Consider the following 23,344-nt stretch of genomic DNA (forward strand, 5'->3'; position numbering starts at 1 on the left):
ATGGTCTGGTGCAGACAACTATTGATCAAGTGGACGTTGTCTCATGCAAATGAGTGTCAGATTTATATTATGCAGACAAACAATGTGAAATGTCGTGATTTATTTTTATTTATTTTTAATTAGGGGGTAGATCAGCTTTATTATTTCAGATAGATTGTGGCTTCGGTCAATGTAATTATCTGCATCATTTCCAATGCTACATATCCTTCTCTTTTTGTAAATATACATTATTTTAAATAGATACATATATTTGAAATATTTTCTTTTTGAAATATTGTGATTAGTATATCTGTATAATCACCTATTGTTGCCCTATTATTTGATCTCATTGTAGTAAAAAGTGGATATTTTATTCAGGAAAATGTGAAACAGGAAGTCCTGCCGCTTGCACAGTCAGCGTATTACAGCTGTGAGAGTGGAATTTAAGTATTTTGGAATGCTAATGTAGAGTTTACCAACTGAGAATTGAATAACTTGTACATTTTCACCTTGTTGCCTCTGGACAAATTGGCTTAAGAAACTCCTATTTGTCAGAACGAGTCAAAGAGTCAAAAACAAAAACAAAATGGTTAAGAGAACAATTCTGAAACCACAAATCATATTCAAACCATATGTATATTAATTGGTGCATGGACTTGCTCACATTGCTCAGACCAACCTATAGCACTAGACTAAACTTCGCTCGTGTCGTCCTATTCGCTCGTGTCGTTTATTGAGAGATAACCATGGTAATACTTTCACTGATTACACATAAAGGAAGGAAGTTCCTACATGATGGAGTTCTTGCTCTATCTAATTGAGCTTGGATCCTTTCTGTCATCCTGTGAACCCTGTTTCTTTGCTACTCGCACCTACATATTCTTGTCTTTGTTCTTGTTCTTGTGTCCAGTATGCTGTCAACCGTCACAAATCAGATACAGTTGAGCACTTTGCCTCCCTTCTCGGCGTCCATATCCTTTACTGAGAGTGTGTAACACAAATGAAGTATATCACCTACGGGCAGCGGACGACACAGCCAGAGGTTAGAAGTTGAGTACACGATGCTCATATAGAACATGATGATGCTCAACGGCTGTTTGCGCAGTATGGGGTGACCCCCCAGGCTAGCCCCACTATGCAGACAGACACCTCATGCATTCTTAATGATATGTTTCAAGGGAAACCAGTCTTTTCTGAACACTTGAGTGTTCAGAAAATACTTCTCTCTATCCTCCTGGTCAAGGCTGAAAGAAACATCATACTGTGGTGCGGTGGTCTTGTCATACTCTATCTTAGTAATTAGATAAGTCAATAACAGTCCATTTTCTAGCGCCGCAAAAAAACACTTCTTTGGTTTCGGAGACCTGGCAAAACAATGTAAAACCAAAAATAATAAAGATGTTTTATGCAGTGAAATGTGTTGTTTTACAGGGTCAGCCATAGTGGTACGGCGGCCTGGAGCAAATTAGGGTTAAGTGCCTTGCTCAAGGGCACCTTGACAGATTTCTCACTTTGTCGGCTTGTGTATTCGAACCAGCGACCTTTTGGATACTGGCCCAACTCTCGAACCGATAGGCTACCTTTCGCCCTCAATTTTATCTCAACTGTATATCAATTACATGTTTTTTTTTGGAGTGGAGGGAGAATATTATGTTACTGGTTTGAAAATGTATTTGTCAGGGACCACAGGCTATTTGAAACGGCTTTGGGTAAAGGTAGTAAAATTAAATGCATGCTCTTCAACCGATCGCTGCGCTCACCCGCCCGCCCAACTAGCATCACTACTCTGGACGGTTCTGACTTAGAATATGTGGACAACTGCAAATACCTAGGTGTCTGGCTAGACTGTAAACTCTCCTTCCAGACTCATATTAAGCATCTCCAATCCAAAATTAAATCTAGAATCTGCTTCCTATTTCGCAACAAAGCCTTCCTCACTCACGCTGCCAAACATACCCTCGTAAAATTGACTATCCTACCGATCCTTGACTTCGGCGATGTCATTTACAAAATAGCCTCCAACACTCTACTCAGCAAACTGGATGCAGTCTATCACAGTGCCATCGTTTTTGTTACCAAAGCCCCTTATACTACCCACCACTGCGACCTGTATGCTCTAGTCGGCTGGCCCTCGCTACATATTCGTCGCCAGACCCACTGGCTCCAGGTCATCTATAAGTCTTTGCTAGGTAAAACTGCCTTATCTCAGCTCACTGGTTACCATAACAACACCCACCCGTAGCACACGCTCCAGCAGGTATATCTCACTGGTCAACCCCAAAGCCAACACCTCCTTTGGCCGCCTTTCCTTCCAGTTCTCTGCTGCCAATGACTGGAACGAATTGCAAAAATCGCTGAAGTTGGATACTTATATCTCCCTCACTAACTTTAAGCATCAGCTATCTGAGCAGCTTACCAATCACTGCAGCTGTACACAGCTCATCTGTAAATAGTCCATCCAACTACCCACCTCATCCCATATTGTTTTTATAAACTTTTTTGTTGTTCTTTTGCACACCAGTATTTCTACTTGCACATCATCATCTGCACATCTATCACTCCAGTATTCATTTGCTAAATTTGTAATTACTTCGCTACTATGACCTATTTATTGCCTTACCCCCTTTTTCACATATTACCTCCATTTACCTCCATTTGCACATATTGCACATATTGTATACAGACTTTCTACTGTGTTATTGACTGTACTTTTGTTTATCCCATGTGTAACTCTGTGTTGTTGTTTATTGTCGCACCGCTTTGCTTTATCTTGGCCAGGTCGCGGTTGTAAATGAGAACTTGTTCTCAACTGGCCTACCTGGTTAAATAAAGGTGATTTAAAAAAATTAAATTAAAGGTTATAATATAGGGTATAGGCAATAGGATATACCTCCCTCAATGTCAATTAGAGAATGATATGTTGGACACACTAACAGAAGCCAATAAAGGCCGTGCTTTATTGCTAGCATCTCATTTCCCTCTCCTCCAGTAGTCTCAAGCCTGTTCTTCAGCCCTGACTCTCTTTATTTTTTTAAATAATGAGTTTTTAGGGATGGATCTTTCATCTCTGAGGAGCACATCTGTGAGAATGGTAATTAAAACCCCCAGTTGCTAAATTAGCATTGAACTCAATGGGATGGAGGAGTATAGCGATGGATGAGAGAGCGATATGCCAAGAAAAGGTATTATGAGACATCGCCACCTACGGCAACCTGGTTTACTTTCTTCTGCTAAAAGTGGATGAGGGGGGGGCACTTTAGGAACAGGGAGGTAGGGAGGGTAAGGTAATTATGATGAATGGAACTTCACCATTTTAATTTCTCTCCTGAACATCTACCCTCTCTCTCCCTCTCTCTCTCTCCATCTCCCCTTCCCTTCAAACCTCTCTTCTAAACCTCTCTCTTCTCCTCCACCCCTCCCCCTGTCTCTGGTCAGGATTTGGCATGACCACCCCGACCACGGTCAGTGGCAAAGTCTTCCTCATCTTCTATGGCCTGATCGGCTGCGCCTCCACCATCCTATTCTTCAACCTCTTCCTGGAGCGCATCATCACCGTGCTCGCCTTCGTGCTCAAGTCATGCCACGATCTGAAGCGCCGGCGCCAGGGCGTCATGCCCCACGATGGCCCCAGGGGGGCGCCACCGCCAGGACCCAGAGATAGAGGCAGGGACAGTCTGGCTGGATGGAAGCCTTCTGTGTACTACGTGATGCTGATTCTTTGTGTAGCTGCTGTGGTGATATCCTGCTGTGCCTCGGCCATGTATTCAGCGGTGGAGGGGTGGGGCTATCTGGACTCGCTGTACTTCTGTTTTGTGGCATTCAGCACCATCGGGTTCGGGGACATGGTAAGCAGTCAGAGGGTTACGTACGACGGGAACCAGACAGCCTACAGACTGGGGAACTTCCTGTTTATATTGATGGGTGTCTGCTGTATCTACTCGCTGTTCAATGTCATATCCATTGTCATCAAGCAGGTGAGGATTTTTTGTTTCATTTATGTTTGTTTTATGAGCAGTTGTGGTTGCACGCATGCACAGACACACACATTGTGGGAGATGGCGTGCATTCACTCTCTGTCTTTACTCTGTCCTTTCCCATTGGCTATCCCTCTCTTGCTCATCCTCCTCTCTTTCTCACACACACACACACACACACACACACACACACACACACACACACACACACACACACACACACACACACACACACACACACACACACACACACACACACCAGCCTCTTTCTCTAGATATGTGGGTGTTTTACCAGAGCACTATCATTAGCAATGTTACAGAATTTCAAAGTTTCATAAAAACAATACATTTTCCCAAAACTCAAGCAGACACTCAACTGGCTGCTGAGAAGGCTGGACATCTTCTCCTACCGAGGTTGCTGCCACTGCTGCCCCGCCGGGATCGCGAAGAGATTGCCCCCGCGCCGGAATGCCGTGATGCCCAGCGGCACTGGACATGGACACTCTCGGGCGCAGCGGACTGTCTCTATAGAAACGGACGCGTTGAACGAGAGTGAGACGGACGGAGGACGGCGGATGTCAGGGGAGATGATCTCCATTAGGGACTTCCTGGCAGCCAATAAGGTGAGAGGGTCACCGGGTAAAAATAACATTAAAAGTTCCCTCTGTTACTTTCATCTCTGGTCAAAAGTGTTGCCCCTGCACTTTATAATTTGAGGGCATGGGTCATGTTTTGACTGTATTTACAGTATCTAGTACCCGGAGTGGCCAATAGAGCTAGGGCCCAATTTAAATCAATGTTTCAGACTGCACCTGATCTATGTTTCTTAGTGCTGTCATGCAATATGGAATGTGTGATATATTGTCTGTATTGTTGGAAATATATTTATGTGTATTGGAGATGCAAACCCTGCACAAATGTAACTTGTTACAAAGGGACAGTCAAGTTTGGTAACACTTAAAGGTACACTCAGTGAGAGGAAGTTGCATGCACGAAGTAAACACAATGACCTTTAAATGGCAACCGGGCTACAACACAGATCTCCTGTGCTACGGATTGAACCGAGCCCTAAGAAGCGCTGAAGCGCGAGGCTAAACTTCTTTTGCCACGTTGTAAGCAGCATAAAGCACAAATCTGCACGTGCTCTGTGTGACAATGTGTGAGAGCAAAGTCTTGCATGCAGGCATGCTTTACATCTTGTTATGAACATGTAGGAGCTTTTATAATGTCTTATCTTTTGTCTAGTTATGACAGTATCATGTGAACCTCTCCTCTCCAGGTGAACCTGGACCTGATGCAGAAGCAGCTGTCGGAGGCAGCAACCAATGGGATCCCTCGGCCTTCCGTCTCCAACCAAAACAGACAGAATGGTTTCTCTGGGGGAGTAGGGGCACTGGGCATCATGAACAACAGGCTGGCTGAGACTAGTGTGGATAGATGACTGAATATTACAGTCATTATGTAGGCTTACTGCACACCATACAGAGAATGATCAAAACAGATACTACATCTCTCAAAACCATGTGATTCGCAAGACAAAGTGGACAGCAGGTGCTCACTGAAGGAGGGATTCCCAAGAACTGGTTTGGGTCGGGTCCAAAAGTTTTACATAGGTCACAGTTGGAAAAGGTTTTGGAATGGAACCATTTTCTGTAGCCCATTGAACGTGGTCCATAGAGACACTGTACACTGTAGAGAAAACAACTACAATGAGAATATCAGAAAACATCCTATGGAGCCTCAAAGAGCAGACCTCATCAGAGCTTTTACATAGCGTGAGAATGACTCATCGTTTATCAGCAATGTGTGGCACTCTTCGTTATGCATGGCAGCCATTTTGTCCCAGAATGTTCAGTGACCGTGACACATCAGCCATTGTGGTGGAGATGTTAGGGGTTATGACGCCAAACGGTCTTGTCCACGATCATGTTTGCCTTTCCCTTATTGACACGTGTACAGTATTTGTTTTTGACAGCTATGGTGTTGTTTTGTAGGATCATGCTTTTATGCTTGAATAGGTGCTCAGAAATTGAAATCAATTGTCAAATTCATAAAGATCTTGATTGAGGAACTCCCCTTCACTCTGCTATAAAAAAAAATCATCAAGATATCACACTATATTGTAAATACTGTTCCAAAAATGTTATAAACTACAAGGAAAACACTGTACTGATACATTTGATTGATTCTAAAAGTGCTAGCTGTCATTTATCTGTAACAGAGTAGTACTTCTTCCTCTCTTTGGTTTTTAAGAAAAAGAAAAATTGAAAGAAGATTGAAATCTATTACTTGAAATTGCCCATACTAATTTCAAACTTACCCTGCACCCCTTTTAATAGAGTTAAAAAGGAGACATTTGCAATGTTTCAGGAAAAACTGAAATCAATTAAAGTATGCAGGAATAAATACAATTTACTTATCAATTCTGTTCATATCTCAGCGCTCCACTTCTCGTCTTTTGAAGGTAGAACTTAATGTACATGTGGCTCTGAATTGCTAATCGGACAGCTGTTGTTTGTAGCTGGATACCTGATGTATGTGTGGGTGGTCTGGAACATGGAGTCACCACACACCTGAATAATGGATGATGCAGGACATTAAAAGACCTTTTCTTTTTTCTATTTTCCTCTCTCCCATTGATCTTCTTCGAATTTCTGTCAGGGAAGTTTGACACTTTAAATCCCGAGTCACGACAACGCAGGGTTGAGTGCAGGGTTTGGAGCCTGGTTTTACATAAAAAGCAACCTCAGAAGGCGTTTATAATATCGTCTTCCCATCTCTCTCTCTGCTACAGTCCCTGTGCGCTACTTGAAACGATGCAAGAAATCTCTATCAGTGTGTTGAAATAATGTGAACAGAGCAATGTGTTAGGATTTTATGAGCATGAAAGGGATTGTATAAACAATGTGGAGATAGACATTTGAATTGACTGGCTCTTTGCGTGTTTCAACGTCAATTTTAGGTTAGGATCATATTGCACATTATGTCAGCAGTGTAGGCCTCTTTTCTGGAGGGGCTTGCATCCTTCTGGCAATGCATTATCATCTGCCACTGCTATAATTAAAGGTTTGTATTATTATATATTATGTAACAGGACATTGTTTCTTACGATTGGTCAGTTGGCACTTCACTGGAGGCAGAGAAAAACATTGAACAGGCTTATGTTGCCCCTGTCAAACAATTGACTCTACTAATACACAAAGATTAATGCTTTAAAATGTATCATACCCAAATTAACACCAGGGATAAACTGTTTCTCTCAAGCCCTCAAACTTTTCAAGGATGTTTGTGTGGAAAAAGTGTATTTTCTCAACAGGATAGACCCGAGTGAAAGCGGCTGGTACATACAATACCAGTCAAAAGTTTTAGAACACCTACTCATTCAAGGGTTTTTCTTTATTTTGACTATTTTCTACATTGTAGAATAATAGTGAAGACATCAAAACTATGCAATAACACATATGGAATCATGTAGTTACCAAAAAAGTGTTATATTTTATATATGAGGTTCTTCAAAGTAGCCACCTTTTGCCTTGATGACAGCTTTGTACCCTCTTGGCATTCTCTCAACCAGCTTCACCTGGAATGCATTTCAATTAACAGGTGTGCTTTGTTAAAAGTTAATTTGTGGAATTTATTTCCTTCTTAATGTGTTTGAGCCAATCAGTTGTGTACAAGGTAGGGGTGGCACACATTAGATAGCCCTATTTGGTAAAAGACCCAACTCCATATTATGGAAGGAACAGCTCAAATAAGCAAAGAGAAATGACAGTCCATCATTATTTTAAGACATGAAAGTCAGACATTCCTGAAAAGAACTTTGAAAGAACTTTGAAAGTTTCTTCAAGTGCAGTCACAAAAACCATCAAGCGCTATGATGAAACTGTCTCTCATGAGGACAGCCACAGGAAAGGAAGACCCAGAGTTACCTGCAAAGGATAAGTTCATTAGAGTTACCAGCCTCAGAAATTGCAGCCCAAATAAATGCTTCACGGAGTTCAAGTAACAGACACATCTCAACATTAACTGTTCAGAGAAGACTGCGTGAATCAGGCCTTCATGGTCAAATTGCTGCAAAGAAACCACTACTAAAGGACACCAATAATAAGAAGAGACTTGCTTGGGCCAATAAATACAAGCAATGGACATTAGACCAGTGGAAATCTGTTCTTTGGTCTGTTGAGTCCAAATTTGAGATTTTTGGTTCCAACTGCCGTGTCTTTGTGAGACGCAGAGTAGGTAAACGGATGATCTCTGCATGTGTATTTCCCACCGTGAAGCATGGAAGTGGTGGTGTGATGGTGCTTTGCTAGTGAAACTGTCAGTGATTTATTTAGAATTTAAAGCACACTTAACCAGCATGGCAGTGATACGTCATACCATCTAGTTTGCACATAGTGGGACAATCATTTGTTTTTCAACAGGACAATGACCCAACACACCTCCAGGCTGTGTAATAGCTATTTGACCAAGAAGGAGAGTGATGGAGGACTGCATCAGATGACCTTGGCCTCCACAATCACTCGACCTCAACCCAGTTGGACCGCAGAGTAAAGGAAAAGCAGCCAACAAGTGCTCAGCATATGTGGGAACTCCTTCAAGACTGTTGGAAAAGCATTACAGGTGAAGCTGGTTGAGAGAATGCCAACAGTGTGTAAAGCTGTCATCAAGGCAACGGGTGGCTACTTTGAAGAATCTATTTTGATTTGTTTAACACTTTTTTTAGTTACTACATGATTCCATGTGTGTTATTTCATAGTTGTGATGTCTTCACTATTATTCTACAATGTAGAAAATTATAAAAATAAAAACCCTTGAATGAGTAGATGTGTCCAAACATTTGACTGGTACTGTAATACAACATACACATTCAGGTGTGAAAGACAATGCTTTATGTTGCCATGGCAACCACCCAGAGTAGACAAGAGAGAGCAATTATAGTACTGGTATCTTTGTGCAGGCACTAACTCCGCCATGTTTCGTTGAACAAAGCCTATGGGGAAAATTTGTTTTTGGATAAAAGCAAAAAAATAAGGTCTGTGGTAAACACAGGCTTAGGAGATCTTATACATTTTGTTCTATGAGGTAATCTTCATCAGCTAACCTCATTTCTTGTGAATTTTGAAGGATTTGTCATTAAACAAGGCACACAAAGGCTTTATAATTCATCAAGGTCATGTTAACTGATATTATCTCATAGAACAAAATGTGTAAGATCTCATAAGCCTGTTAACCTTGGCCAAGATTCAATCTGGTCAAGCTTTAAATGCGACCACAGACACCCGCACGGCTGATGTTTTGGAGGTGTCGGAAACAGAAATGCATTGGAGCCATCAAATCGGTGAGCAGCTGTTCTTGCAATCAGGAAGCCACACCTGCCCCACTAGCATTACAAGTTCAGAACAGGAAAGTGTAGGTGATTGCCATCAAAAATCATTAAACAAAATGAGGATTTCTCTCATCCTATTTGAGGTGAAGATTACATCTCACATCCCAGTGTTCAAACTTGTAAACAAGGCTGTATGGGATTTCTGTTAATGCGTCTCCGTGCAGCCAATGGCAATGTCCGCTTTAGGTATAATGGCAGGGGCCACTTTTTATTTTTTACCTTTATTTAACTAGGCAAGTCGGTTAAGAACAAATTGTTATTTTCAATGACGGCCTAGGAACAGTGAGTTAACTGCCTGTTCAGGGGCAGAACGACAGATTTGTACCTTGTCAGCTCGATGATTTGAACTTGCAACCTTTCGGTTACTAGTCCAATGCTCTAACCACTAGGCTACCCTGCCGCCCCACTTGTGGATTTGACAGCGCTAAAGCAGTTCCACCTCAGACACCTGCTATGCGGATGTTGGCTAAAGCTGATCTGATTGAGCAGAGCCCTTTTTTTTCTGCATTTATTCCAAAATCCAATTCTTTCCCAATTCACTTTGCCCATAGGAACAACTGAACGAACTGGAGGTAAATCATTTCTGTTTTTTAGGACTACAAGCTGGTGAGGTCTATACAAACCAATGACTATAGGGGCAATCTCAGTTTAGATGTCTTGGACAGTTTGATTTCAATACCTTTTATTATCGTTAAAAGAGCCATGATTCAGTGAGTGCCATGCTGTGCCCATTGTGAACACACTGCATGTTAGGTAGCAATGTAGAATCCACACTGTTAGCACTGTAATCATTACATAGAATCATTGACACAAAAAACATGATTTAAAGTTAAACCTCAAATGAATAAAACCCAATAGAAGACTTGTGCAGCTCAAATTATACTGAACAAAAATATAAACAACATGTAATGGTTTGGTCCCATGTTTCATGAGCTGAAATAAAAGATCCCATGTACAAAAAGCTTATTTCTCTCAAATATGGTGCACACATTTGTTTACATCCCTGTTCGTGAGCATTTCTCCTTTGCCAAGATAATCCATCCACCTGACAGGTGTGGCATATCAGGAAGCTAATTAAACAGCATGATCATTACACAGGTGCACCTTGTGCTGGGGACAATAAAAGGCCACTCTAAAATGTGCCGTTTTGTCACACATGCAGACTGCAGTAATGTCCACCAGAGCTGTTGTCAGATAATTTAAAGTTCATTTCTCTACCATAAACCGCCTCCAACTTAGTTTTAGAGAATTTTACAGTATGTCCAACCAGCCTCACAGTCCACGTGTAACCACGCCAGCCCAGCACCTCCACATCCGGCTTCTTCACATGCGGGATCGTCTGAGACCAGCCACCCAGACAGCTGATGAAACTGAGGAGTATTTCTGTCTGTAATAAAGCCCTTTTGTGGGGGAAACCTCATTCTTATTGGCTGGGCCTGGCTCCCCAGTGGGTGGGCCTATTTCCTCCCAGGCCCACCCACGGCTGCGCCCCTGCCCAGTTTTGTGAAATCCATGGATTAGGGCCTAAAGAATTGATTCAATTGACTGATTTCCTTATTTGAACTGTAACTCAGTAAAATCACTGAAGTTGTTTGTTTACATTTTTGTTCAGTATAAAATAGGGAGAAACGGCAGCGAGAGTCTGATAGATCGGTACTTACTTGGCTGTCCAGCTAATCACTTCCTGTCTTACAAACTTAAGACTTACATAATATAGTTCAAATGGGATGTTATCCTTCAAAGACTATTCTTGGAAATCCTTTGTAAAATATGAAAGGCTACTGAAAGATTTTTCAGACACTGAATACAATGCTTTGATGATCAAAATCTCTGGATAGTTGCATAAATTAAAATCAATAAGAGCCGCTCTGGCTCACCAGTCATCTGCAGCCACACCACTTAATGGTTATAGAGCCACTGGAGGCATCTGTGCCCATATTCACTGAGTATCCCAGAGTAGGAGTGCTGATCTAGCCTGGGTGTCAGTCTGTTTCTGCTCTCTTGCCTACTCCTAACCGAATTATCATGCAGAACATGTTTGGCTTGACAATGGAGTAGGCAAAAGCACAATCAGATCTGGGACCAGGCTAGTGCTAATCTAGGATCAGGTCCCCTCTATCCATATCATCTTATTCATTATGATCTAAAAGGAAAAACGGATCCTATGTCTGCACTCCTACTCTGAACCTCTGTGAATATGGGCCCGGGAGTGGAAGAAACAAAAATAGACTTTTCCCTTTTAGGATTTGAGGCAACTAAACCACAATTAAAGAACAAGACCTCCCCAACATTTATAAGAGATCAAAGACAAAATAAACTATTCAATTGAAACACCCATATATTGGAGAGGGAGCACATGGCAGAAGTATGTTGTCTAGTATAACAAGCATTAAAGGGAGTCAGACAGACCGGTCGTTTTAAAACTCAGTCAGATCTCAGTGTCGCCACAGTATCTTAAAAATCCTCTGCATATGCATCTTTAATGTTACTATACTAATAAGAGAGAAAAATGAACGGATTGAGACAAAATAAAAGAAGCAGGTTTTGATACAGTAATATAGACTGGCAGCAAAAGGAAGAAGACTTCAATCCTGAGATTAGTCTCATGTCCAGTGGTAAACTATCGTGGCAAGAAGGACCGCACTTTTCCAACCGCTCTCCATGTGACCTCATATTACTTTCCCAAACAAAATCTTAGCTTTAACAAATATTTACTGTGGAGTTAAAGACGATCTGTAATGAAATAAATACAGTTTCAACAAACATTGGCCTGGGTTGAGTTTACAACAAGCATACTTGGCAGAGTGAGAGTCAGTAGCAGAGGAGTGCATAGGCCATAAGTGTTTGTGCTGGTTCAAGAAGAACCACTACTGCTAGAATCGGCTCCTAAACACAGATCTAGGATCAGCTTTACACTAACCCAACCCTGCCTACCCCCAGTCAAACCTCAAAGGCTAGAAACTGTCTTCAGATCAGTGCTTAGGACTGAACGTCTGATCTCCGATGAGGGAGGGGAGGATTCCCATTAGCTCATCGGGTGGTTAGTGTTACCCATGGCAGCTCCAGGTAAAAGTTAGCCCTGGCTTAACCACAGATCTAGGATCCGGCAACCCCAAACTTAACCATTAGGACCAGCAGTTACATACAATTTCTACCAAGGCCCTCCAGCGTGGCGGCAGACCAGGATGTCCTTATTTTGGCGTCCTTCGTTTGGAAGAGTTGCAGGACGTCTTTATTTGGACGTCCAGTGTTGGCCCAGAGGTCCTTATTTGGATGCTCTGTTTTGAAAGAGCTGCAGGTCGAGGCGGACCCACACCTCTCCAGTGGGGACCTCGTGGAGGAGCAGACGGCGCGTCGCTGGACCCTTGTTCTCCAACTCCTTCTTTATGGTCGCCACGGGAACCTCCGTGCGACCCAGGAAGTCTGGGGAAACGGCAGAGAGGAGAGACTAGTTAGCAGTCCGACACATTATACAAAGAGGCTGCGTTCCAGGCCCACTACATTGCAGACGCTGCGATACATAAACCGTACTACACCATCTGCACAGTCGGGCAATGCGATTGCTCTATCATTTGACGTGGTGAGCTGATATGTTCAACAACTATTTGAGACCTGGCACGCGTCTGAATTTAGTCTGCCTGGCCAGCGCGGCCAGAATGTCTGGATTTGTGTGTGCGTGCTGACCGTCAGGGGAAAACTGGTCCCTCTCGAAGATGGTGATGCAAAGGACGTCCTGGTACAAATCTCTGATGTTGAACTGACAGTTGAAGTTCCACTTGGGGTTGACCGTGTCACTGAGGGTCCTAGAGGTGTAGATCTGAGCCCCCATGGTTACCTCGCAATAAGGGTTACTCTTACCTGGGAGAGGAAGAGGAAGAGCGGGATGACAAGGAGAGAGGAATAGGAGGGAAAGATTTTAATACATACCAGTGCTCAAGACACGAATACAGTCTGTACATGTGCCATGTTTACGTTTATAAACTGGGTGGTTCGAGCCCTGAATGCTGATTGGCTGACAGCCGTGGTATATCAGACCGTATACCACGGGTATGACAAAACATTTATTTTTACTGCTTTAATTACACTGGTAACCAGTTTATAATAGCAATAAGGCACCTATCAGGGGTTTGTGGTATATGCGCCCCCCCCCCCCCCCCGGGCTTTACTGCTTAAGTGAACCTTCCTCGTTGTAATAAGTGGTACTAGTTCATGTCTGCTGTGTAGGTAAACTACAGTGGCAAGAAAAAGTATATGTGAACTGGTCATCAAATTTGATCTGATCTTCATCTAAGTCACAACAATAGGCAGACTCAGTGTGCTTAAACGAATAACACACAAATGATTGTATTTTTCTTGTTGATATCGAATACATCATTTAAACATTCACAGTGTAGGTTGGAAAAAGTATGTGAACCCCTAGGCTAATAACTTCTCCAAAAGCTAATTGGAGTCAGCTAACCTGAAGTCCAATCAATGAGACGAAATTTGAGATGTTGGTTAGAGCTGCCTTGCCCTATAAAAAAACTCACAAAATTTGAGTTTGCTATTCACAAGAAGCATTGCCTGATGTGAACCATGCCTCGAACAAGAGATCTCAGAAGACCTAAGATTAAGAATTGTTGACTTGTATAAAGCTGGAAAGGGTTGCAAATGTCTCAATGTTCATCAGTCCACGATAAGACAAATTGTCTATAATTGGAGACATTTCAGCACTGTTGCTACTCTCCCTAGGAGTGGCCGTCCTGCAAAGATGACTGCAAGAGCACAGCGCAGAATGCTCAATGAGGTTAAGAATCCTAGAGTGTCAGCTAAAGACTTACAGAAATCTCTGGAACATGCTAACATCTCTGTTCACTAGTGTGCGATATGTAAAACACTAAACAAGAATGGTAAAATGGGAAGACACCATGGAAGAAACCACTGCTGTTTGTCTATTGTTGTGACCTAGAAGAAGATCCGACCAAATTTGGTGACCAATTTATGTAGAAATCCAGGTATTTCCAAAGGGTTCACATACTTTTTCTTGCCACTGTATGTATGAACGCTTATAAAACTCACCGTTGGATTTGCAGGACTTGAGTTCAGTGGCCTCCAGGATGGTGACTAACAGCCGGCCGATTCCACTGGCCTTCAGGGAACGAGCTGCGCACACACACGAGAATAGTCACACCACTACAAGGACTCCTGCTTTAACTATTGGAGTGCGTGTGTGTGTGAAAGAGAGAAAAACAGAAAACTGACCTTGGTATGCCTTCTCTCTCTTTTTCTTATCGGTCTCTAAGAAGTCCTCTGAGGCAGCTTTAATCTTCTGCACCCAGGCCGTCCTGCAGAACGAAAAGTACACACACACACGACATGAGCAAGGGTAATGGAATGCGAGTGGAGTCCCTACATATTAGTGTGTGTGCACCTGCATTTGTGCCTGTGCGTACCTCTCGTTGATGTTCTCGGTTTTGAGGCTGTAGACTCGGTCGATGTGGGAGATGTGGAAGAAGGGCTCTTCACTGGAGGGGTCTGGCAACTTCACCAGAACCTCGTTGAGGAACACCGGCTACAGGAGGAAACATAGGACACTTCATAAGGCTGTCATAACCGTGCCATAATACATGTCATAACCATTGAGAAACTGGATACGGGGATGTTCTCAATTTGAACGGGCCCTGATGAGTGACGCTTTTCAAAATAGGAAGTGCCTTTTCCTTGTCAAAATGAGCCATTTGGAATAAATGCCAGCGTGTGCGAGCACGTCCGTGCCGTTTGTCTCTCACCGGTTTATACATCTTGAGCTGTGTGTTGTTCTTGGTGCTGAAGAGCTTGTCCGGTCCTGAGGAGCTGAACTGTTTGGCAGCGTGGGTGAGCAGCAGGAAGTCGTTAAAGAGGAAAGCCCACAGCTCCTTATTGCTCTTAATCTTATACACCTTCCCACTGTGGAGCAGCTTACGGGGCCCCAGGCAGTTAGTCAGAGAGTTAAACACCAAGTTCTGCGAGGGAGAGAGAGGGAGGGTTACAGATGTGTTTGAGATACTGTGTGTGTGTGTATATACGGTGCGTGCATCTGTCTACCTCTGTGACTCCCTCACACTGTACATGTGACTGTATCCACTCCAGCCTGTCAGAATTCTCCTTCTCCCTGACTCCCTCGTTGACCTGAGAACAGAGCTCCTCAGCCCGCTCCAGAGCCTCTCTCAAAGGCCTGCGGTCTGCATGGTCCTCCTGGGTACTCTCCAGGATCTGAGACAACCAATAGACAGGGGTTAAATACACACACACACACACCAATCTTTTTACATCAGCAGTTGTCACAAAGTGCTTTCCAAAGAGCAAACAACACAGATGGAAAATACACACGGGTTAAAAGTACACACACACTCACATGACTTATACACACGCACACACACACACACACAGGTACTATACACGCAGACAAAGACGCACGCGCACACTTACGTTTTTGATGTGTAGAGGGTAGCGTGTGATCCTCTGCATGGGCTTCAGCAGGAAGCTGGATAAGGGCATGCCTTTACAGCGGTAGTCTGTGGCGATTTTCTGATGGAGAAAAAACAATATTTAATATGAACACACAACCTTCCATGTATAATCAGCTCTCTCCGGTTGGTATGCATCAGAAATGTTCACGTTCTCCTCCTCCACTCACCGCACGTTCTCCTGTTGTATTCTACCTCCCAACCCTTCTTCTTCCAACTTAAATGTGTTGTCTTTTCATTAATTTCCTCTCTCTCTCTCTCTCTCTCTGTACTCTTGTCTTCCTTCACTTACTGCATGTTCTTTCATGCTCCCTCCCTCCCAGTCTCCCCCTCTCACCTTGAGGAAGTCTTTAAAGTCCTGTTGGTTGTCAGTCCTACTCTGTAGCAGAGCAGCTCCGTTGAGTTGACAGGAGCAGAACCGGATGTAAGGCTGGAGGTGAGCCAGCTCGGACGCCAAGATGTCTCCGATCACCTGGACAGGCATGTTCTCACCCCCCGTCTTCTTACGCACACGCAGAGCCCTACGAGCACACACACACACACACACACACACACACATTTAAAACACAATCACCACATGTTCTTACCATCTGGCCCGAGACACTCATACTGGTGAACACACACACCTAAACCCACTCCACGTCAATACCTACTTTAGCAGTTTGGTGTTGCAGGCGATGAGCTCCTTCCAGTTGACAAAGATCATGGCCATCTCTGCCTCTGTCAGACGACCCGACTCAGACATGGGCTTATGGAACACCTGAACACACGGAGTAGAGTACATAAGTGTGCTTGCTGTGTGTGTGCGCGCGCACCGATTCTAGCGTCTGTGTTGGTGTGTTACCTCCATGACTATCTGGAGGTCCTCCACATATCTCTCCTCTGTCTGGAGGAGCTCGTGGATGTAGCCCTGTCTCTTCCTCTCCTGGGGACTCATAGAGTCTAGACTGTTCAGGTCAGCACACCCTGAGAGCGAGAGAGAGCAAGAGAGCGAGAGCAAGTGAGAGGAGGGAATCATACAGATGCAGGATCTTAATTTGATCACTTTTTTGTTGCTGCGAATTTTCCTGTAGCTGCAGGATTATTTTGCTGAGACAATAATGGTCAAATTAGGATCCTACGTCTGTATATACTCAGAACAGTAGCGCACAGTCACATTTGTATACACTCTGAAAACACACACACACACACACACACACTCCCCTAAACCCATCAATCGATAGTCTGTCTCAGAACCAACCACACACATTCACCCAAAGCAAGGGCACTCTTACCTTGTGCAGAGTGCCCATTCTGACAGCCGTGGAGTCCCATACAGGTGGTCTCCTTCTCTTTCCCAGTATCCCTCCCCTCTTCTGTCTTATCCCAGAGCCTTAGAAACTGCAGCTTGTCTTCACTGTGTAAACTCATGCTCTCTCTGCTGTCTCTCTCTGCCCAGGTAGACTATGAGATGCTCTCGCTTTAGCCAACCCTCTAACTGGTGTTCTCCTCTCTCCCTCACCTTGTCCTCTCTATCCCTCCTGCCCTCTCACCCACAGACACTAAGCCCATAGCAAGACAAGCAGCTAAATCTGTTGTACCAAAATAGGAGAAGGACTGTGTGTACTTCCAGATGACCAAGATAACGGTCACCCTGCCTTGGGAAGACACCGGGTAAATAAAAAGGTAACCAGAGATCAGAATATCTAGATACTGTGTTCCAGTTCTGAAACTGTGGGTGTTAATTTCAGATAGCAATGGTGTTGTGTTGACTGTAAACACACACTGATCTCTTCCACAGACAAACGGTCATACCGTTAGTGCTGTCCTAACATTCACACCCAGGGACGACGACACACATTTCAAAAGCAGCCTTTAATTTCACCATGGATTCAGATTAGCCCAAACCGGGCTGCAGATGGCGCCCTTATTCCTTTGTCATTGGTGTCCAACTGGACTCTACGCAGCCGGCTCCACACTACCGGTTGGGCAAGACTCAGATAGAAGCAAAGACAGAGTTACATTTTCAAAAATCGTCTCACTGTGTTATGTGGAACAAGCCCCTTAGCAGAAGAGAGTAGGAGGAGCTGTAGTAGGATGCAGAGAAAGAGCAATCCAACCCCTGGACAGTGCTTGGTTGTCCAACAACATCCATTAGTTTGCATAGATTAGTTTCCTTTTCAGTGTTACAGCAGCTAGCTACTTCACTCTAGCTTGATCATGCACTAAAACGGAAATAGGCACAGCAGAGAAACAGCATCAGTAATCAGAATAATATAGTCAACGCCAGAGGAATTAAGGTGCGATTCTAACTAGTTGTTTGTTCTGCTCTTGAACACTGCAAAGCTCAAAGAGTTGATTCAAAGAGCTATGAATCATCACAATCAGGTACAGCTTTCGAAAAACACACAGTGGCCCGAGCAAATTAATTGTTAGAATTCAGTCAATGATGAATCGTTACAGTTGAATCAGAGGGGCCTCCTTTTTGATTGTCACAAATCCTCTAACAAATACAGTGTGGCCAACGCAAACGACTCATCATTATTGAATCAGTAAGGAATCAGTGGGTTCTTTGCGAGCTGAACTTCCTTAAATGATAAATAAAATAAAAATGGGGCTAATAAAATTATCTGTCGCTCCTTCTAAGAGAAAATGGGAGGAAAGGAGGGGGCAGGTGAAGGGGGACAGCCACAGAGAGACCCACTAGATCAACATTAGAGTCATTACACTTCAGGGTCACCAAACACCAAAACATTGTCCTAATATAGAAAACCGTTTAGGAATGTGCATGTTTGTTTCAACTTGCATAGTTTTTCTTTAGATTCAGCCAGGGGTCCTACATCAGGTCAGAAAAGTCATTGGATGCATTAAGGACAGCAGGGATACAGACAGACGGGTCAAATCTCAGCTCTTGGTTCAATCCCAGGTTAAAAAAAGCCAGTTGGTGGGAGTTGACTTGAAAAAGCAGGAAGGAAAGGGACAGATGCTCCAGGTAGCTTCCCCGAACCACAGATCTAGGATCAGGTTACCTAACGTTAATGCTAACTCTGATCATTAGGGCAGCGTTGCCCAAACTCAGTCCTGGGGACCCCAAGGAGTGGTCATTAGGGGTTTTGCCCTAGCACTGATTCAAATGATCTCATCACTTTGATTGTTTGAGTCAGCTGTGTAGTACTAGGACAAAAACGTGCACCCCTTGGGTCACCAGGACAGAGTTTGGGCAACGCTGCACTAAGGGATGACAACCTATCAGACCCTGTATCAGTGGTAGAGTAGGTAGAAGTTAAACCCTAACCACTGGCACAGATGTTATTTCATTCCCCTCGTGGTTAAAGTGACAAAGCAAGATTATGGCAATTACAGCATTTTTCTACTTACCCAATGACAGATTAAGTCATGGATGATTGCACCTTCAAACTGCATGCAGACTTAAAAATGTTTCCACGAGTTCATCTGACTCTGGGTAAGTAAGAAAACGGCTTAATTTCCAGTATTTTGCACTATCCCTTTAACAAGTTAGGATTATGGGTTGGCTAGTCTGACCCTAGATTTGTGTTCAAGGATAACGTCAACCTACTCCAAACAGACAGAAGGTCAGAGGTTAGAGGTCAGAGAGGTGTGACCAGACAGGGGTCAGAGGTTAGTAAAGGGGCGGGGCCTCCAAAAGTCGAGAGCGTGATAGTGGGTCTCAGACGGAGAGGAGGAGAAGGAGACACTACAACCCTACAGAGAGAAAGAGATGAAGAGGGGAGAGAAAAGAGGAAGGGAGGGAAAGAGGGAGAGAAGTGAAAGGAAAACATGAGTGAGAAGAATGGATGGATTGATGAACAGGTGACAATTAGAAGAAATGGTAGAAAGGAATCAACAGGGAAAGATTTCGCCCAAGAGTATAAATAACACCGTTGCTAAACTCTTACCCAGGGTTTCCCAAAGTTGGTGCACGTTTTGGTTTTTGCCCTGGCGATACACAGCTGTTTCAAATAACCAACTCAATATCAAGCTTTGATTATTTGAATCAGTTGTGTAGTTGGGGGGGGGGGGGGGGGGGTAAACTTTAGACTAGTCTGACTCACCATGCTAACTGGCTCTACTAACATCTTACATACCATCTTACCTGTCATGTGTACTGGTAGGCATCTATCTGCCCACCCTGTCATGTGAACACTTAAATTGAGAAACTTTGGAAAAGCACATCAAAAAAGTGATGTACTCACATTGCTGGCTGGGGTCGGTGTCGGCAGTTGTCATCTTGACGTAATTGGTTGGGAACAGACCGGTGACCCCGTTGACCTCCCCTTTCCACCAATCGGGGTCGTTCTTGTCGAACACACTGATCAGTTGACCCTTGGAGAAGCTCATTTCGTCCTCGTTGGCTGCCTTGTAGTCGTACATGGCAATGACCTGACACACTGGAGGAGAGGGAGAGAGAGGAGAGCAAGGTGTGAGAGGGCATAGAAGTTCCAAATAAAGGATAGCCGGTCTTCTTCACCCATTACCTACTAAAGACGTGTGTTTCCTGAGATAGGTGTGTGTTTTACCTGGTAGAGGTGCTGGCGTGGACTTGCCACTGTTGGATCCCAGCATTTTGACATGTGAGGCAGGAAACCAACCCTTCTGACGCTTCTTTCCCCGCGCCTTAGAGATGAATCAATCAACAATTTAAAGCAAATTGTATCGATCAAAATCATATTGCCTGATTTCATTGTAGTCTAAACCAGTCAGTCACCCAACCTGCAGTTCTCCGAGCCACCAGCCGGTGGGGTTCTTGCTGAGGATGAGGATAAGCTGTCCTGGCGCCAGGCTGAGCTGCTCTGTCCCCGTGGCCGTGTATGTTGTGCTCACCTGGGCTATCTCTGCACACGCACAAGTAGGGAGTTCCATCAGATTTAGAGGAACATTGAGAGGGGAAAAAGGAGCAGCCAGGCTGTACTTTCCCAGCATGGGAATAATGTAGTGCGATGTCCTTACCTGGTTTCTTCCCAGGCTGACCTGACTTTCCAGAGTTGCTGGATGTCTGAAAGAACAAGTTACCGTACTTAGGTCTTAAGTGCAAGCCGGGTACAAGTTGCAGTACACTGTGCGTGTTTGCATGCGTCTTACGTCTGTCTCTTTGGGTTTGACGTAGTTAGAAGGGAACACCCCGGTGCGGTCTCCGATGCCTCCACTCCACCACTCTCCCTCTCTCTGGGTCACCAGGATGACATCACCCTCCCTAAATGTCAGGTCGCCAGGCTCAGGGCTCTCATAGGTGTACAGCGCCACGTACTCTGATTGTACGACACAAAACATAACCTCAGAGACATTCTGATTGGATGACACAAAACTTGAGCTCTCAGAGACACAAACGTCAAACTACCTTCCTGTTGAGCAGCATCTGTGGCTTCAGAGCCATCCGGAGGGGAATTTATCGAGCTGGAACAAGACAAATATACATTATTAAAACGATTATAACATAAGTAAACACATGCACACGACTGAATTCTACACAAAAACACACACACGACTGAATTCCTTCACTGATAACAAAAGGGCCTGTTTGCCAAAACTGTGTGTGTGAGGGGGAAAACAAACAAAGAAAAACTGTGTGTGGTGTGTATTTACTTGGTGGTGTCTTCATTCTCTCCCAGGAGTGTGACATATGTTTTGGGGAACCAGCCTTGCGCCCCGTTGAGCTCCCCTAGCCACCAGCTGTCCTGCTGCTCCAGCACCCAGATCACATCGTCCTTACTGAAGTTCAGATGGCTCTCTGTCTTAGCTGTCCACGAACACAGAGCCTGGGCCTGCAGGCTACCCGCCACCTACAGAAGGAAAGAACAAGGGGTGGAGGGAGTTAAAGACAGCGAAGGAAGAGGGTGGACAGAGGGATGGAAGAGATTGAGGGGGAGAGAGAGCCGAAGGACTGGGGTCAAAGTCAAATTGGGAGATTGTAGTTCAGGGCTCTCTCAACCCTGCTCCTGGAGAGCTACCCTACTGCAGGTTTTCAATCCAACCCCAGTCGTAACTAACCCGATTCAGCTCATCAACCAGCTAATTATTAGAATTAGGTGCGCTAGATTAGGGTTTGAGCGAAAAACCTACAGGACCCTAGCTCTCCTTTTTCACTCCTCTTGAATTTAAAAGTTCTAGGCTGGTTCTAGACTGGTGTAAGCAGTCTGGAGGGAGTTTCTGTCATATTCCTTACACCAGTCCCTTCCTTTTAACCAGTGCAGTCTGAATCTGTGTGTATATCAGAGTAGGCATAAGGAATAATCGGTCTAGTCTGGTAGCAACACAGCGTTAGGTCAGAGCAGTGTTTCCCCAACTCTGGTCCTCAAGTACCCGCATCATATATTTACACACACATACATGGAGCTCTGTATGTCTTTTAGCCCGGGACAAACACACCTCCTTGATGATTAGTTGACAAGTTGAATCAGGTACGTTTGTCTGGGGCTATAATAAAAACGTGTACTGTTGGGAGTACTCGAGTTCGTAAACACGGAGTTAGAGGACTCATCACGGATATAACCGTTTTTTTTTGCAGGGATATTGCCAGTGAGGGCTTCACCATTTTAAAGTAGTCAACTGGGTGGGGATTCCTATTGGTTGGGAGCGATCAGCCAATGATCAGAGCATTGTCTTTAAATTTGGTTGCCTTGCTTGTCTGCAAGGCAACCAAATTTGAAGACAATGCTCTGATCATTGGCTGATCGCTCCCAACCAATAGGAATCTCTTTACACTATATCCCTGCCCTTTAGTGGCCACAACAAATGAATGACACACAAGATATGGTTCAGGACCATTTCAAAACGGAGATGGCCTCAATGGCTCTGCCTGTGGAACAGATACAAAAATGAGTCCTCTAGCTAACTACGTAGCAACGTGATCTGTGTGGGGTGTTACAGTGTAAATATCACCCAACACTTCCTGTTCCTCCACTCCAACGTCCTGGTTATATTGTGTACAGGCGACGGTGAGGGCGGCTATGGCAGCACAGTACCATGGAATACCTGGAGCAATAACAACCCCTTGCCCCTATCCCTTCAGTGTTAAGAGATTTAAGACAGACCGTCTTTAGAGTCCAGACCAGGGTTACCCAACCCTTTCCTCGCGCCCCCCCGGGGCAGACGCTTTACATTTTAGTTTGAACCCTAAGCTGGCACACCTCATTCAATTAGTCAACTAATCATAAAGCCTTTGACTAATTGAAACAGGTGTGCCAGTGTGCTGTGCTCCTGAGAAGGTGGAGCCATCCATCACCAATCACGATATTGGCCACAAACTCATCCCTTGCTTCCAATTGGCTCGTTCCACCCCTCTCCTATACCTGTATCTGATCCAAATGGGCGTGGTGAGGGGCGTGTGTAGGAGTGAAGGCGGAGTTCTGTCCCGTTGGCATGGTAGCGTCTCCCCCGGGTTTCCTAGAAGACATCAAGGGTCAAATGTCATGAACTTTTGTGTCAGTAGTACAGTATTTACATGAATCACCATATAAAATGTCTCATCAGGGTTGAGGAAAGGTAACACGGTCCTAGGCAAAGGACCTATGGGTAGTAAT

At 44.3% G+C, this 23,344-nt stretch overlaps 2 protein-coding genes across 3 annotated transcripts in view; one reads left to right on the forward strand and one right to left on the reverse strand.

The window, feature by feature from the left end:
- Window positions 1–5,567, forward strand: part of LOC139374173 (tyrosyl-DNA phosphodiesterase 1) — an 89,732-nt gene extending 84,165 nt beyond the window's left edge. Inside the window, exons 17-19 of the mRNA XM_071115186.1 lie at window positions 3,415–3,953; window positions 4,319–4,576; window positions 5,233–5,567. Coding sequence (XP_070971287.1) covers window positions 3,415–3,953; window positions 4,319–4,576; window positions 5,233–5,394 — 959 coding nt within the window. The 3' untranslated portion in view covers window positions 5,395–5,567. The remainder of the gene's footprint in view (window positions 1–3,414; window positions 3,954–4,318; window positions 4,577–5,232) is intronic.
- Window positions 5,568–9,989: 4,422 nt separating this feature from the next.
- LOC139374958 (intersectin-2-like) overlaps window positions 9,990–23,344 on the reverse strand; it is a 35,156-nt gene continuing 21,801 nt past the window's right edge. For both annotated transcript variants that reach the window (XM_071116240.1, XM_071116239.1), the window contains 19 exons: window positions 23,114–23,207; window positions 21,408–21,604; window positions 21,163–21,218; window positions 20,907–21,073; window positions 20,775–20,820; window positions 20,538–20,659; window positions 20,345–20,441; window positions 20,021–20,215; window positions 16,672–16,793; window positions 16,481–16,587; window positions 16,165–16,348; window positions 15,790–15,888; window positions 15,406–15,573; window positions 15,111–15,323; window positions 14,775–14,893; window positions 14,584–14,666; window positions 14,401–14,484; window positions 13,027–13,200; window positions 9,990–12,765 (listed from right to left, as the gene is read on the reverse strand). In XM_071116240.1, the coding sequence (XP_070972341.1) occupies window positions 12,608–12,765; window positions 13,027–13,200; window positions 14,401–14,484; window positions 14,584–14,666; window positions 14,775–14,893; window positions 15,111–15,323; window positions 15,406–15,573; window positions 15,790–15,888; window positions 16,165–16,348; window positions 16,481–16,587; window positions 16,672–16,793; window positions 20,021–20,215; window positions 20,345–20,441; window positions 20,538–20,659; window positions 20,775–20,820; window positions 20,907–21,073; window positions 21,163–21,218; window positions 21,408–21,604; window positions 23,114–23,207 (2,485 nt within the window). In that variant the 3' untranslated portion in view covers window positions 9,990–12,607. The remainder of the gene's footprint in view (window positions 12,766–13,026; window positions 13,201–14,400; window positions 14,485–14,583; window positions 14,667–14,774; window positions 14,894–15,110; window positions 15,324–15,405; window positions 15,574–15,789; window positions 15,889–16,164; window positions 16,349–16,480; window positions 16,588–16,671; window positions 16,794–20,020; window positions 20,216–20,344; window positions 20,442–20,537; window positions 20,660–20,774; window positions 20,821–20,906; window positions 21,074–21,162; window positions 21,219–21,407; window positions 21,605–23,113; window positions 23,208–23,344) is intronic.

The sequence above is a fragment of the Oncorhynchus clarkii genome, chromosome 19 (genome assembly GCF_045791955.1).
Source record: "Oncorhynchus clarkii lewisi isolate Uvic-CL-2024 chromosome 19, UVic_Ocla_1.0, whole genome shotgun sequence".
Lineage (NCBI taxonomy): Eukaryota > Metazoa > Chordata > Actinopteri > Salmoniformes > Salmonidae > Oncorhynchus > Oncorhynchus clarkii.